Raw genomic sequence first — 15392 nt, 5'->3', positions numbered from 1 at the left:
TAACTGGATGTGGTGGTACATGTTTACAATACCAGTGAGTCAGGAGGCTAGGCAGAAGGATGGCAAGTTCAAGGCCAGCTTTGGCAACTTACTGAGCCACTGTCTCAAAATAAAGTGATGAGGATTTAACTCAGAGATAGATTGCTGCTGGGGTTCAATTCCCAGTACTGCCATAATACATACATACATACATACATACATACATACATACATATAAATCTAACCTAGTAAGGTATAGCAATATCAAAAAGAAGCTAAATCCTTACCAAGTAGAGTTAATTTCACCTAAAGACTACCAATATTCATTATTAAAGGAAACCCTAATCTGGGCGCGGTAGCATCTGAGTGTAAACCCAGTGACTCGAGACTGAGGCAGAAGGATTCCAAGTTTGAGGCTAGCCTTAGAAATGTAATAAAGCCCCAAGCAATTTAGCAAGACCCTGTCTCAAAAGAAAAAATAGAAAGGCCTGGAGATAAGTATCAGTGGTTATTAGTACACCTGATTTCGGTCCCCTGTACAACAACAACAAAAAAGAGCTGGGGGTGTAGCTCGGTGATAGAGTGTTCCTAAGCAACTAAGTGAGAATTTGTCTCAAAAAATTAATAAGAACTGGGGATGTAACTCAGTGGTAAAGTGCCCTTGGATGCAATCCCCAGTACTCCCTCCACACAGCAAAGAAAACCTTAGATTATTGCATCATTAGAAGCAAAAAATACATTTATAAAGAGCCAGTTCTCATTAAAAAAAAAACAAAAAACCCAGTAACATTGAAATAAAAGGAAACTATTAAATTTATCTTTTATCATCTGCTTCCCCCCAAAAAAGAAAGCAAACATCATATACTAAATTGTGAAATGCTAAAGCCATTTCTGTTTTATCAGAAATAAGACAGAAATACTTCCTATCATGAGAGACATGATTGTCACTTATTAAACAATGTTTTGACAGTTCTAGCCATTATAATAAGATAGTAATTGAAGTAATTCATATAAATATTGGAAACAAAATATGTCTGTTTTCAAATTATATGCTTGAATTCCCAGAAACCCTCTTGGGACTCTAGTAGAAAACAGCAACTAGAATTAATATATTAAGAAATTCTGGAGGGCTGGGGTTGTGGCTCAGTGGTAAAGTACTCACCTAGCAAGTGTGAGGCACTGCGATCGATCCTCAGCACCACATAAAAATAAAGGTTATTGTGTCCACCTACAATTAAGAAAAAATATTAAAAGAAAAAAATTCTGGAAAGTTGATTGGTGATAAATACACAAAAACTAGTAGCTTCATTTTTTTAAGCAGTCATCAGTTCAAAAATCTAAAAGACCAAACAAAAAGAAATATTAAACAGAATGACAAAAATATCAACTATATATAGAAATAAATGTATTAAAAGTATGAAGCAAATATATTCACGCACATGCATGCACGGGCATACATACATTCGAATATTCATTGAGAACCTGCCATGTGCCAGAGACCAAAAATGTTTCGTGCATGGATCTCCAAAATACTGCACTGACAGTATGGGAAGAAAACACATTTTATTAAAGGCCTTTATTTGAGGGGATAAAAACTTTGGCAAATATTTAATATATTTGCTGCCAGTGTTCTATAAATTTGATTATTTGCAATGAACTACACAGTTTCCTGAACTAGTTTTTCATGTGGTATCCTCATTCTGTGTTCATTTTAAGCATTTAGCAGTTTGTATATGCTTAATTAAATGAATTTACTTAGATTGGCCAAATAGATATTTTAAAGATTTTTGTAAAATAAAATCTTCAAGATACTAGTAATGTAAACACTGTGAACAAGGGCATATTAAAACACTTTCCTACTCTGAACTCACTAATAACATTAAAACAAATCAAAGCATAAAGAAACAAAATGAAAAAATTAACTTTCATTTTTGCTGTTTATCAGAGCAAACAGTATTTGAAATAAGATGTGATTTTATCCATTTTCTACCTCCCTAATTATAATTACAACTTGTATTTGACATGAAAATTTACCTGCCATTTGTTATACGTTGACTACATGATAGTAAAATCATTTGTATTCATTCTGTTCTTAACAGCAGCATGCATGTAATATCATATTATACATTATACATTTATTAACTATTGACTGAAAGAAATGTAAAACTATTTTAAGATAATATTTGGCTCAAGGAATTTGGATTTGAGACTAATCTTTACTTAGCCATAGATGATAGTGTTGCTTTCACAGGTGTTGGAAGCAAAGAACCATACTAAATTCTCTCTTTACTTTTCCCTTTTTATACTTTATTACCTAATCTGCAATCTCTAATATGTTGTTTATTATTTCTAAATATTAATTTTTCTTTTTTTGGGGAGTGGGGGTACTGGGGAATGAACTCAGGGGCACTTGACCACTGAGCCACATCCCCAGCCCTATTTTATATTTTATTTAGAGACAGGGTCTTGCTGAGTTGCTTAGCACCTTGCTTTTGCTGAGGCTGGCTTTGAACTTGGCAATCCTTCTGCCACAGCATCCTAAGCCGCTAGGATTACAGGTATGCACCACTGGGCCGGCCTTTTTTTTTTTTTTCTTTTTTTCCCCCCTCTTCAGATTGGATAAATCTTTTGCTATTTTTTTTTTAATAAGAAGTTTATTTAAACAACAAGATGCTTGATTTGAAGAGAAAACTATCTGGGAATCTTTTTTTTTTTAAGAGTAATTTACCTCTACTTAAGGACAGGTTGCCCTACATGTAACAACTGTATACAAAAGTTATAAAATTGTCCTTTGTTTTACAATGATAAATAAAAAATATTAAAATTTTCCAGTTGAACCAGGTATGCAAGGATTTTTATGTCATTCAGGTTAGTTTTGTTTTGTTTTTTGTTAAAACAGAGCAAAATAACTTACTGGAATATAAAGATAAGAGCTGAATGAACATGCCACTAATGGAGAAAGGGGATATTTTCACAGAACCAGTATTTTTCCCCATCCCATCTCCATTTGATGTCAATCAAAACATATCATTGGGCCATTTAGTTTTAAAAAAATGCAATATGCTTGTGCACATAATACCAGGTACTTTATGTACAATAAAGGAATGGGGAAGGGGAAAGAGAAAATTGTACAGTACTATTCAGGATGTAGTGAAAACAAATTGCAGTTTTCTAATTGAGAATGTAGTCTTGGTCTGTTAACAGAGTTCTGGAGTAAAGTAGCAGGTTCCATTTTTAGTTGACACCTCCTGTCTGCTGCTGGAACACATCAATTGTATCTTTATCATCCATTTTCAGCTGTGCAGGTGTGTCTGTTTCATTAATTGGCTGCCTGGAAAATTAAATCTGATCTGTCTCATCCCTGTCATTCACAATAGGTTTTCATAAGTTTACTAAGTGTATGCCTCTTAATGTTAAACTGCACCATGAAACCATTCTGCCCGCCACCTTCAAGTTAATCTGATCCTTGTTCTTAGTCTTGACTCCTTCCTTGAGTTGTTTTTTTTTTTTTTTTTTTTTTTTTTTTTTTTTTTGGCCATGGCAAGTGCTGGAGTCTCCTCAGCTGCTGCTTCAAGAAAGAGGTACCAGGTCCACACCTAATGAGCACCCAAGCAACTCCTGGAGCGGCAGAAGGAGGCAGCAGCAGTGGACAAGGGAGAGGGCACGTGCTTATTTTTTCCTTTTAGTGTTCAATTTACTTGATTTTTCTTAATTTTTTTAATTAAATGTAGAAATGAACCTTTCCCCTTTTCTGACAAGTAGTCTATTAGTAGTAGAGCTCATCTTTACTTAGAGAGTAACCTAAAGTCACTAGATACAAAGTACAAATTTAATAGCCTAAAAGTTGGTTGAATGAACGGGGTAAAAATGGGAGTTCATAACCCACTTGAATCAAAGTGTGAAATATGATATGTCAAGAACCATGTAATGTTTTGAACAACCAACAATAAAAAATTAAATAAATAAATAAATAACGGTAAATCATCAAAAAAAAAAAAAGTTGGTTGAATGACATAGGTAATCCCTGACTTATTTCCCATGTGAAGTCCTATGTAAATGAAGAGATGCTGAACCTCAGGCTTCTTCTCCTGGCAAAGACTAATCAAGTTACCTGAATCCTACCTGGCTTTCTCCTGTCACAACTTAGTGCCAGTTATTAAGAAGCAAGGAAGAGCAGAGCATCACCTGTAATCCTGGTTACTTGGGAGGCTGAGGCAGGAAGATTCTGTTCCAGGCCAGCCTTGGCAACTTAATGAGACCCTATCTCAAAAAATAAAAGAGCTGTGATATAGCTCAGTAGTAGAGCACTCTTGGGTTCAATTCCTAGTATTAAAACAAAAACAAAAAGTAGAGCTTTTTACAACACCATTTCAACTGTAGTTTGTGAAACATGTATTTTCACCTAGGGTATTTAACCATATTTTATAACTTATTTTAAAATGAGAAATTTATACCAAGTTAGGACCAGTGCACAAACTTTTGAAACACAGCCTGTAAATTATGTACTTTTTAAAAAAATTTTTTTAGTTATACATGGACACAATATCTTTATTTTGTTTATTTATTTTTATGTGGTGCTGAGGATCAAACCCAGTGCCACACATGTGTGAGGCAAGCCACAACCTCAGCCCAAGTTACGTACTTTTTTTGAACATAACTTGAAGAGAAAATTAAGAGTCAGTAAATTTTTTTTCAGGTATTAGAGGTGAGCATAATTCTGACCAAACAGCTTTAATGCAAATGTAGTAAAACCAGGAAGCGATTTTTAGAACTTATGTACTCAAGTGCTTGCTTGCCAGGTTTTTTTTTTTTTTTTTTTTATGGTACCAGGGATTGATGAACCCAGGGCCACTGAGCCACATCCCCAGCATCTTTTTAATAGAGCCTTACTAAGTTGTTGAGGCTGGCTTTGAATTTTCATTATTCCTGCCTTAGTGTTGCCTGGGGACTTTTCAACACCAGTATTAGTGGGATAGTTTCCAGTTAGAAAGCAAAAATCTCATGTATAGGTTAATTTTACATGAGATTAATTTAGTTTAATAATAACCAAGCAACGTTTAAATTTTCACTTATTTCTCACCTTTACCACTTCTTTTTTCTTTTTGTTTTGGACCTGGGAGGAAGAAGAAATCAAAACAGGAATGTGGCAAGTAGAGAGGGGGAGTGTGCTGTGAGGTTTTTGGTAACACAAAAGAAGGAAACTAATATTTATGGATTTTCCACCTCATAAAAGACATTCTTAGAAGTTTTGAGGTGTTTTTCTTAATAATAAATAATCAATCACTTGAATAGCATAGTGAATTCAGACAACAGAGAAGTTGCATCCTATAATAAGTATCCCTCTTAGTAACTAAAATACTGCTTAAAATTCTTGAGAAACAAAGATAGTTGTAAAAACTTTAAAGTGTTTTAAGCCTGTGAAAACAAATCTAGACAAAATAAAATTTAGTTCTTATAGTTCAATGAAATTACATTAGGGTGTCCCTTTATGATATTGGGTAGTAGTATAGAATCTTAAAGTAGGTAGTGTCTTAACCTAGATTTTCATTTTACTTGTGTATATAACAGAAATAATGCAATTTATCTGCAGTTTAAATTTTTTAGTAGCCATGTTAAAATAAAACATAGAATTAAGTATATACTATATTTAACTTTGTATCAAAAATATTATCATGTAAACATGTAATCAGTATAAAAATTATTAGAAATAGTTTTCATTCTTCCATATGAAATCTTCAAAATCCAAAGTTGTTTTAGGTTTATAGCACATTTCAATTGAGAAGCTACGTATTTTGTCAGAAATATTTCATCAGTATTTAGATTCATAAAAATTGCAGTTAAAAAGTGGATTCATGGTGTGCCTGGGGTTGTGGCTCAGTGGTGGAGCACTTACTTGTCTTGCATGTGTGAGGCACTGGGTTCAATCCTTAGCATCACAAATAAATAAATAAAGGTATTGTGTCCATCTACAAGTAAAAAAAGAAGTTAAAAAGTGGATTCATGGTATTCCAAATATTATTAAAATATAAATATAATAAATGGAGCTCAAAACATTTTTTTCTCTAATATATGCATCTTTGTTGACGAAACGAACTCATAAGAACAACAATTCGTTTTATTTGGAAGCAAAAACATTTTAGTTACAATACATCTGCCCAAGTAAATCCTTTTTCTTTTGTGATAACTCCATGTATTATCACATGAAATTCAAAAAGGTATTATTTTTCTTAGAGGTTTTGCAGTCAGTTTATGTAATGTAGTCTATTATAATTAAAATCTGCACATTTATTCATGTTGAAAAATGTGTGAAATCATTGTTTGTACTATGAAAAGTTTCAGTTTTAACACAAATTCTTAAACCTGTCACAAGCTAGGTCACAAATAAGCTATTTTCTCCTTGGATCTTCAACTTTAGCTCATTCATATGCATTGTGATATAAGTAAAAAAAAAAAAAGTAAATTGCACTCAGATTTCTAAAAATCTTTTCCTGGTTTTACTCTGAGTCTTGACTATTGGCAAGCATTTCTTTTGTTTTAAGAAAATTTTGAATTAGAGTTGAGTATAGTAAGTCTTGCTAGGTGTCATGGTACATGCCTGTAATCCCAGCGATTTAGAAGGTTGAGACAAGCAGATTGAAAGTTCAAGGCCAGCCTCAGCAATTTAGCAAGGCCCCAAGCTAATTAGTGAGACCCTGTCTACAAATAAAAAAGGGCTACGGATGTGACTCAATGGTTAGGTGCCCCTGGGTTCAATCCCCACTACCAAAAAAAAAAAAAAAGTGTAGTTAAGTCTTTGTACAATTCTTCCTTAACACAAGCATTTTAGTTAAATCTGCAACATGCCTTTTAGCATTAAATTCATTTTTTTCTGTTCATCTTAACAGTTCCATAAACGTGATGAGTTGTAGCATTCGACCATATATGCTAAACAATTTTAATCACTGCCTCTGTGATGTTGTCTGCCTCAGAGCACGGATACTTGTAATACGTGTCAGATGGTGGAACAAAATAAGAAAATAAATAATTCCCATAAGTCCAGATTTTTCATTGAACAGTATCTTGATAGAAACCTTTTCATATTTAGCTGAAAGTGACAAATGTAAAATGTTAAAAAATACAGATGAGACAAATTGTTTTTTAAGATTGCAAATAGACAAAGACATTCCTTTGTAAATTTTGAAGTCATTTTTGACAAAACATACCTGAAGTATTAATTTGGCAGTGTGTCTTGTCTTGTAAAAAAGTCATTTAAAAGTTAAAAAATTTTAAAAAGTACCTGCAATTTTTCAGATGTTGACTTGATTGATTTTTAATATTGCTAGAAAGGTCTTTTATTCACTGACAGTTGCTTGATGGTTCAATTGAAAATATTTTCTTGTGAAATAGTGCTTGTAATCTTTACTCATAATTTTTAAATGGAAATAGTGGTTTATCTATCCACAAATGGTATCTTTCTTTAGCAAGATTCCAAGCCTTTTTATAGTTAACCAAAGTTACAAGTTCAAATCTTTTAGAAATCATTAATATATGTTTTTGTTACACATCTAATTTCTCATTTAATTGTGACTAATTTCCTCAATTACTTTTTGAGAGGCAATTTTATATTACATTAAAATGCATTTGCAATTTCCTCTTAATAATGTCTTATTTTATTATCTTAAAACTTTTCCTATAAAGTTTTTTAATTTTTTTTTTTAGTGCAAATTGCAACTGCCATTTTAGTTAAATCTGCAACATGCCTCCCCCCTCCCCCGCTTCATCTCCACTTGATTTTGTCCTAGTGGTATGCCTTCATTTGAAAATTAAATTTTTTTTTTCCTTTTTGCAGTACTGGGAATTAAATCCAGCAGTGCTGTACTGCTTAGCTATGTCCCTAGTTTTTTCTGTTTTTTGTTTTGAGACAGGGTCTCACTAAGTTGCCCAGAATAGCCTTGAACTTGGATCCTCATGCCTCAGTCTTCTGAGATCTGGGCTTACAGGTGGATGCCACGGTGCCCAGCTTCCATTCTTAATTTTTGAGCTAGAAAAAAAATCAAGTATTTCAATTTAATTATCAATTATGATTTATAGGTGTTACTATACACTCATGTAGTCTGCATAAAATATTGAAATAACATTATAATGCTACATTGTTACATAGAAAAACCATATGAACGGAATCATTTTGTTGACACAACTAGATTCATGCTGTGCTCTTGTGTAATGCTGGAAATGTCTCATGCACATGATGTACACTGCCATACATTTTGCACAAAGTAATAATGAAAGCAAAATATAGTTCTGTCATAAAATACAGTTATGTTTCATAAAGGTTAATGCTGTTTCAGTTATTAAGTAAAAATTTTAAAATCTTTAAAAATCAATTTATTTTACTCAGTTGGCACTAGCTGCATTAGGGCAACTCTATAGTCCAGAGCAGCCTACTCACTGAAGTGATGAAAAATGACCAGTTCGTCTAGAGAGATGAAGTAGCTTGACCCATTTGAGTCTCATTAGTTAAGAACAGAGCCAGGTCATAAATAGCTCTAATATTTTAGTATGTGAAAATGCTACTTCAACAAATGTAATTTTATATTCTAGGCTGAATTCCTATCATCCCACCAAAATACTTTTTTATGAAATAATTTTAAACAATTTGTTTCTTTAAACTAAGCAACCACTATTTTGTAGGAGTTAGGTAGGGGTTTGTTTTTCATTTATGTATAATAGCACCCTGTTAATACAGAAAAGTTATCTGATTTTGTACTTAGACTTCATTTCCCAGATGAACACTAGCATTTGGAGTGGATTTGTTTTGAACACTGAATATTGTTTTATCTAAACTACATGCATACATTTATGGAAACAAAAAATGAAAATGTAAACAGGAATTAAAGTAGAATAACAATGCAGTTTCATTCTGCAGTGAATACGTAGGGTTCATTGAAGTAAGGAGTACCTTAAGCCCATATTCATAAAGTAGTCCTTACCCTCATTTATGCTCAGAGGAGCAAAGAATTAAACCTTATCATTAATGTGATACCTTTTGAATTAAACCTTTTCATTAATTTGATACCTTTATGTATTTGTCATAAAATCAGTGAAAAATTTGTTCCCCTTCCAGAGGTACTTTGATCAAAGAAAGATGGTCCAGGATATAAAAGGTTGCTTTTGCTATATGTGGAAATGTTGGAAATTGACCCTGGGAACTTGAGAATGTGTTAGAGAAATCCTGATTGACAGCATGCGTGGTCAGTTAATGAGGGTGCATGTTAAATAATGACAAAGGTAACAGTTTAAGTTTTCAAAAGCATTCACTTAAAAATTTCACTTCTCTGATTGAAAGTCACAAGCCATGGTTTTGTATCTAAATTTTTAGAATCATTACTTCCCACCTATTCTTTTTTATTTTTAAAATTTTTTATAGATTGGTTTCAGATATTTGAAATGTTTTCTTGGATTTGGTTAGAGATAACATTATTTTTACAAAGTGCTATGCTTTCAAGGTTTTGTTTGCTCAGAATAGCAGTGTTATTTTCATTATTCTTTAGTAGTTAAAAAAGTGCCTTTGTACAAAACTGCACATTTAAAAGAATATCTTACTGCCAGCCTATAAATTGTTTTTGTTAAAATTGGCCTATTCCAGCAAAAAAATAAAATGATAATTCAGTTAATTGTATGTGAGTCCTTATATTATTTGCTTATTGACTTGCTAAAATACTGTGTCGATTTTTAAAAACACCCCAAACATTTTTTTACAGAGCACTTAGCAATTTCCTGAAAGATGTAGCTTGTTTCATATTTTTGTTTTCTAATGCCTCAGAATGAAAGATTCTTTCTTCCTAACTCATCTGAATTCTATTGATTTTAATTATGTTTAAGATATCCAGCTTTTACTTTTTCTATATAACCCTACAAGTTAAATTACCTTTTTCCTGCTTTTCACTTGTATCTCTCCTCCCCCAAATTTCCCATTAATTTGTGTTGGAAAGTGTTACCTTAAAGCTTTAGGCTTAAGGCTACATGAATGGGTGCTTTTATTTCCTTTTCCATGTATTATGTACCACTAAAAAGAATGTAACACACGTCCACAGCTCATTTCATTTCCAAAGGAGGAATTGAAGAGCTTTTAAATAAAAATGTGAAAAGAAGCTAGTGTTCATTGCCTATGTGGCTTTTTAAAAAGACTCTTAAAAACATTCCATTGTGTATTCCAGATCCTCTTTAAACTTACCACCAACAGTAACTGTCTACAGAGCCATGTGATCATCTTGGCAACAGCCAGACCTTTTAGTGATTTCATTACTGTGGTTTCCTCAAGCTCTTTATATACACATTGATTAATATTTTCCTTACAGTTATCGCTGTGATGATTTTGTGGTTAATGACACCAAGCTGGGACTGGTACAGAAAGTCAGAGAACACTTACAGAACTTGGAAAAGTAAGTATTAGGTCTTGGAAAACAGAAGGGTGTTAAAGGGGTCCTTTAGCACTTTGAGTGGAATTTTTGTGAGTTCTATAACTTCATCATGTTTTTCATTGTAAATAAAATATTGGTAAACTATGCTTTGGGTTTGGATATCTGAAACTTTGCCCACATTTCATTTACTGTTTAGATAAGCCATATCTAAGGGCCCAGGAACCTATTTTGTTGTTGTTGTTGTTGTTATTGCCCACCAATTTGTAAGCTACTCAATTTATTTGCAAAGAGAGTTTGGGGGAGAGGACAGAAAACAATATAAGATCATTATAGAGTTACCTTTAGTATTAGAAAATCTGTCAAATGTATTATGAGATCTTAGACTAAGATTTATGCATTAAGAGAAATTAGATTTAAGTATCATTGCATCTGTACAATAGCACAGGATTCTAGTTTCATCTTATACTTTTTTGTTAGGGGTAATGCATATTTGAAATTACAAAGAACTGTACATGCTTTGTGATCATAAAGAAATTGAAGATTTATGTGAATAGACTTTTCTTACTATAGCTGAATGCTTATTCAGATAAAGCTTGCTGGACCCGAAATTGAAGTGATAAATAAAAGCCCAAATAGCAATGCCTTTGAAGCTACAGTGGATAGAAGCATGGCCTGGAATGACTGCTGACTCAAGTGAAATCTGTATAAATCACCCAAATCATCAGGTGCCATCTGATTTATTTTGGCAGTTGGTGTATAGAAGACATTGTGAAAATATGCCAAAGCAGGGATCCCTTGACAAACTTAAATGTAGATCCAGTAGAATATTTCAGAATATATACTGAAAGGGAAATAACCTAACTTCTTTCAGTGCAACACTATATAGTATTTGTTGACCAAAGTCTTTAATCATGTCTTATTGCCTTAAATAGAACATAAAGCTTATAAGGAAGATTCTAAAATAATTCAATCACTTTGGGTTTAAATACTTTTAGTTTGTCATCTTTTGCTCCATTCTTTCTCAAATTGATTCTTTTTTACCCCTTTAATCTAAACTAAGCATCATGAGCCTATGCAGGATTAGAAACACAGGTACAGATCACTAATCCAAATATTTAATTTTGTCTAAAGTTGCTCACAATAAATTATGAAGTAGGAGATTACTGAAGTAATTAGTCACTCTTGGGATGATAATGTCATTGTAAAGATCTTACATGCTTGGTGTTAAAGTAGGTAGCTACCAGAATATTTTCTCTGCTACTTAGTTTTCTCTAAGACAAGACTGCCACCTCAGTCCAAAGTAAGTCAGAATTAAGTCAGAGGGAAAGTAGGGCCTTCCATAACTGTATGTGTGTTCATACAATTAGAAAATACTTTGTTTTATTTATTACTTCATCAAGTAAAAGGTGTCTCAGCCATCTTGTGCATACTTCTACTTGGCCCCACTGAGAAATCTACTTTGCAATTCTTTTCCTATGTTGAGAAACATCACCTAAATTTATTTTTATGTTTTACAAACATAGGCTTTAATTTATAGTGGAATCTAAAAACTGTGATTACATTTGTGTTTATCCTGTACATCTTCTGGGGCCTCGCTGTCCCGTGGAACTTTCTGCAATTATGTAAGCATTCTGTGATCTTCCCTTTCTAATATGGTAGCCACTTGCCACATGTGGCTATGGAGCATTTGAAAAGCCACCTTGAAACTGAATTTTAAACTTAGGTTAACTTTAATTCTGGAAAGAAAAATAATTATATATTTACTTTGGATTAGCTGGGTACTTTTAGAAGGTAGAAGAGAATTGGCAGACTTAAAAGTCTGTGTTTAACTACAATTTTTACTTCCTTCAGATTAGTTCTCCTGATAGCCAATAACTTTAAAGTGACATTTTGAAGAACAACTTTCTGATAAAATTTAAGCAGAAAAATTTTGATGAGAAATAATTTTAAGAATTTCTAATCTAATTAGAATTTTTTTACAGGATAGGTGAATCAAATTAATTTATATATGCCTATAATCCCATAATTATCATTCCTCACACTCATATCATAATCTATCAAGGCATATGAGTGAAACATACTTTTATCCAAATTAAGAAAGAAATAGCATATTATTTTAGACTCACTGTTAAATTCAGAATACTGATGTCAGTCAGGTTTTTCCTTTTATTGTAAGGAATGGGTCTTCTCGTTTTTGAAGCTTCACAAATGATTAGGTAGACAGAGTGGAAATTGGGATGGCATGTCTCAAAAACTACATTTAGCTGTCTGGCTTTGCTGGGATCAGCATCCAGCCCTTTCTCAGCTTTGGAGGAGCAGTGGGAATTTCCAGGGAAGTTGAACGCTTCAGTTAATTTCAAATACTCGTGGGCCTGACTGGTCACTTGATGGCATGACTAAGCAGTCAGGCAGGGCTTCATGCCCTAGATGCAGAGGGCATCTTGAGTTTATTCTTTAGCCTGTTGTGTAGCATGTATATATTAATGTCTTTTTGACTGTTTGTTTGTGTTTTAATAGCTCAGCTTTCACAGCTGACCGGCATAGGAAAAGAAAACTTTTGGAAAACTCATCTCTAAACAGCAAGTTACTAAAAGTAAATGTAAGTAATTAAAACTTATTCAAATACAAGAGGTAGTTGAGATCTAGTCACTGTTATAACTCTAACATTTAATGTTGTTAGTTAAGGACTTTTATTAATCTGTGCCTTAGATTTGGAGTATTTTATAAAATATTTGCTACTTGTACTAATCATTCTTGATGTGACTCCAGTGAGTCCCCCATCTGTCAGTGCCTTACTGTGTTCCTCTGCTGTTGAAAGCAGGTTGCTCTTAATGCCTGCTTATGGTCTTATTATTCCATTTCTATGGAATCTTAAAGATCCTTGCTTCCTTGTGGTAAACACAACTAGTGCAAATTCTATGGGTCTGAACTTTTGCAAATTTTATTCCTTAGGATGTCTTTAAAATAATTTTACCATAGAAGAATAGGCAACTGGGCTGAGTGGCATACACCTGTAATCCCAGTGACTGGGTAGGCTGAGGCAGGAGGATTGCAAGTCTGAAGCCAGCCTTCACAATTTAGTGAGACCCTGTCTCAAAATAAAAAAGTGGGGATGTATTTCAGTGGTAAAGTACCCCTGGGTTCAATCCCCAGTACCATAAAAAAAAGAAAGAAAAAAGAAAAAACATTCTGGTAATCATCTGTTTAATGCTGTACAAGCCATAAGCAATTAATAGATGAGCTAAATTTAAAGGTCAAACTGGGTGTGGTGGTAATCCCAGCAGCTTGTGAGGCTGAGGCAGGAGGATTTTAAGTTCAAAGTCAGTCCCTAAGCAACTTAGTGAGGCTGTGTCTCTAAATAAAATATTAAAAGAGGGCTGGGGATGTGACTCAATGATTAAGCCACCCCTAGGTTCAATCCCCGGTACCAAAACAAAAATTTAAAGATCACTAAATTGTTTTTAAATGAACCAGTGTTTTTGCCCCATAGCTACCCTTTGATGTCATGGTAGCTGTGTTTGGACACGTCCACAGTCTCAATTTTTTTGCCAGGCGTTGGGGGGCGGTGGGAGTATTGGGGGTTGAACTTAAGGGTATTCAATCACGGAGCCACATCCCCAGTCCTCTTGTATTTTATTTAGAGACAGGGTCTCACTGAGTTGCTTAGCACTTCACTTGTTGAGGCTGGCTTTGAATTCTGCCTCAGCCCCTCTTGCTGCTGTGATTACAGGTGTGTGCCATCACGCTCGGCCATAGCCTTTATTTTTTGAAACAAACAGCAAGAGTGCTCTTGTAACCATTTGAATTAATGGGCAGAAATGTTTTGAATTGAATTGGTAGGTCTACCTCCTAAGTATAGTATTCAGACATCATGGTGCATTGTAAAACTAATCAGAAAAGCAAGCCTCAAGTCTTTTTAAGATAAGTTGTTTTTTAAGGTTCATTGCTAAGAAAACATATATTGGTCATTTATGCATGGCTTCAAGTTATAAGTTTGGGAACAGAAATACTTGGGGCTTACATAATTATTTTCAGATTCCATTATATTTAATAGACTCTTATATAGGTATGAATCTTAAATTTTATTTTCCTGTTTATTTTTGCATTGTGTACTCCATTTTACATACTAATGTTTATTTTCTTATAATCTTCCAATAAGATACTCTCATTTAGGGGCTGGGGTTGTGGCTTAGTGGTAGTGTGCTTGCCTACTGTGTGTGAGGCACTGAGTTAAATTCTCAGCACCACATATAAATAAATAAAATAAAGATCCATTGACAACATTGTTCTCATTTAGAACAACCCCAGGATCAGAATAGCCTTCAAAAAATATTTATACACATAGAGACTAAATTGAGCGTATGTTTGACATATTCTTGGGACAGAAAAGGACTACTTTCAGACTATCCTGATACTAGAGTTTCAAGGTGAGGCTTTTGCTTAACTTTGATATTTGAAACAGTCTGCCTTCCTTTGGCGTTACTAATGGCCTCTTCTTTTCCATTTTATAGGGAAGTACCACTACCATTTGTGCGACAGGCCTTCGGAATTTGGGCAACACATGTTTCATGAATGCCATCCTTCAGTCACTCAGGTAACATTATAGTCAGAGCTTAAGTATCTTGCATGAAAGTTTTAAGAGCAAAGGCTGTGCTTCTAACTCTAGTCATATGGCTTGGGGAAGTTACTCAACTGACTTTGTCTTAGTTTTCTCATCAGTAACATTGGGAATAATTGTTCCTACTTCATAGGGTAGTGTGAAGATTAAATAATTGTCAGAAGTCTTACAGCAGCACTTGGTAGTAAATAGCTGTTAGCTGTTATTATTTATTTCTCATTTTTTCCTGAATAGACTACAGAAGGGATCAGCACACTTTTTCTGTGAATGGCAGGATAATAAATAATAATAATAAATAAAAATAATAAATAATAAATAATTTAGTCCTTAGTTCATGTTCTTCTCCTCCTCTGCCCCCCCCCCCTCCCCCTCTCCTCCCCCCCCTCCCTCCTCAT

General features: G+C 33.7%; 1 protein-coding gene across 8 annotated transcripts in view; it reads left to right on the top strand.

Annotated features, from left to right (window-relative positions):
• The window catches only part of Usp3 (ubiquitin specific peptidase 3), a 98710-nt gene that overhangs the window by 49441 nt on the left and 33877 nt on the right, over positions 1-15392 (top strand). For 5 of the 8 annotated variants that reach the window (XM_048793679.1, XM_048793681.1, XM_048793685.1 and 2 more), the window contains exons 4-7: positions 3515-3640; positions 10317-10400; positions 12897-12978; positions 14891-14973. In XM_048793679.1, coding sequence (XP_048649636.1) covers positions 3515-3640; positions 10317-10400; positions 12897-12978; positions 14891-14973 — 375 coding nt within the window. The remainder of the gene's footprint in view (positions 1-3514; positions 3641-10316; positions 10401-12896; positions 12979-14890; positions 14974-15392) is intronic. The other 3 variants (XM_048793680.1, XM_048793684.1, XM_048793683.1) reach the window with 2 other exon arrangements.

Source organism: Marmota marmota, unplaced genomic scaffold (assembly GCF_001458135.2).
Source record: "Marmota marmota marmota unplaced genomic scaffold, marMar, whole genome shotgun sequence".
Classification (NCBI taxonomy): domain Eukaryota; kingdom Metazoa; phylum Chordata; class Mammalia; order Rodentia; family Sciuridae; genus Marmota; species Marmota marmota.
This window is presented reverse-complemented; position numbering and strand designations above follow the sequence as displayed.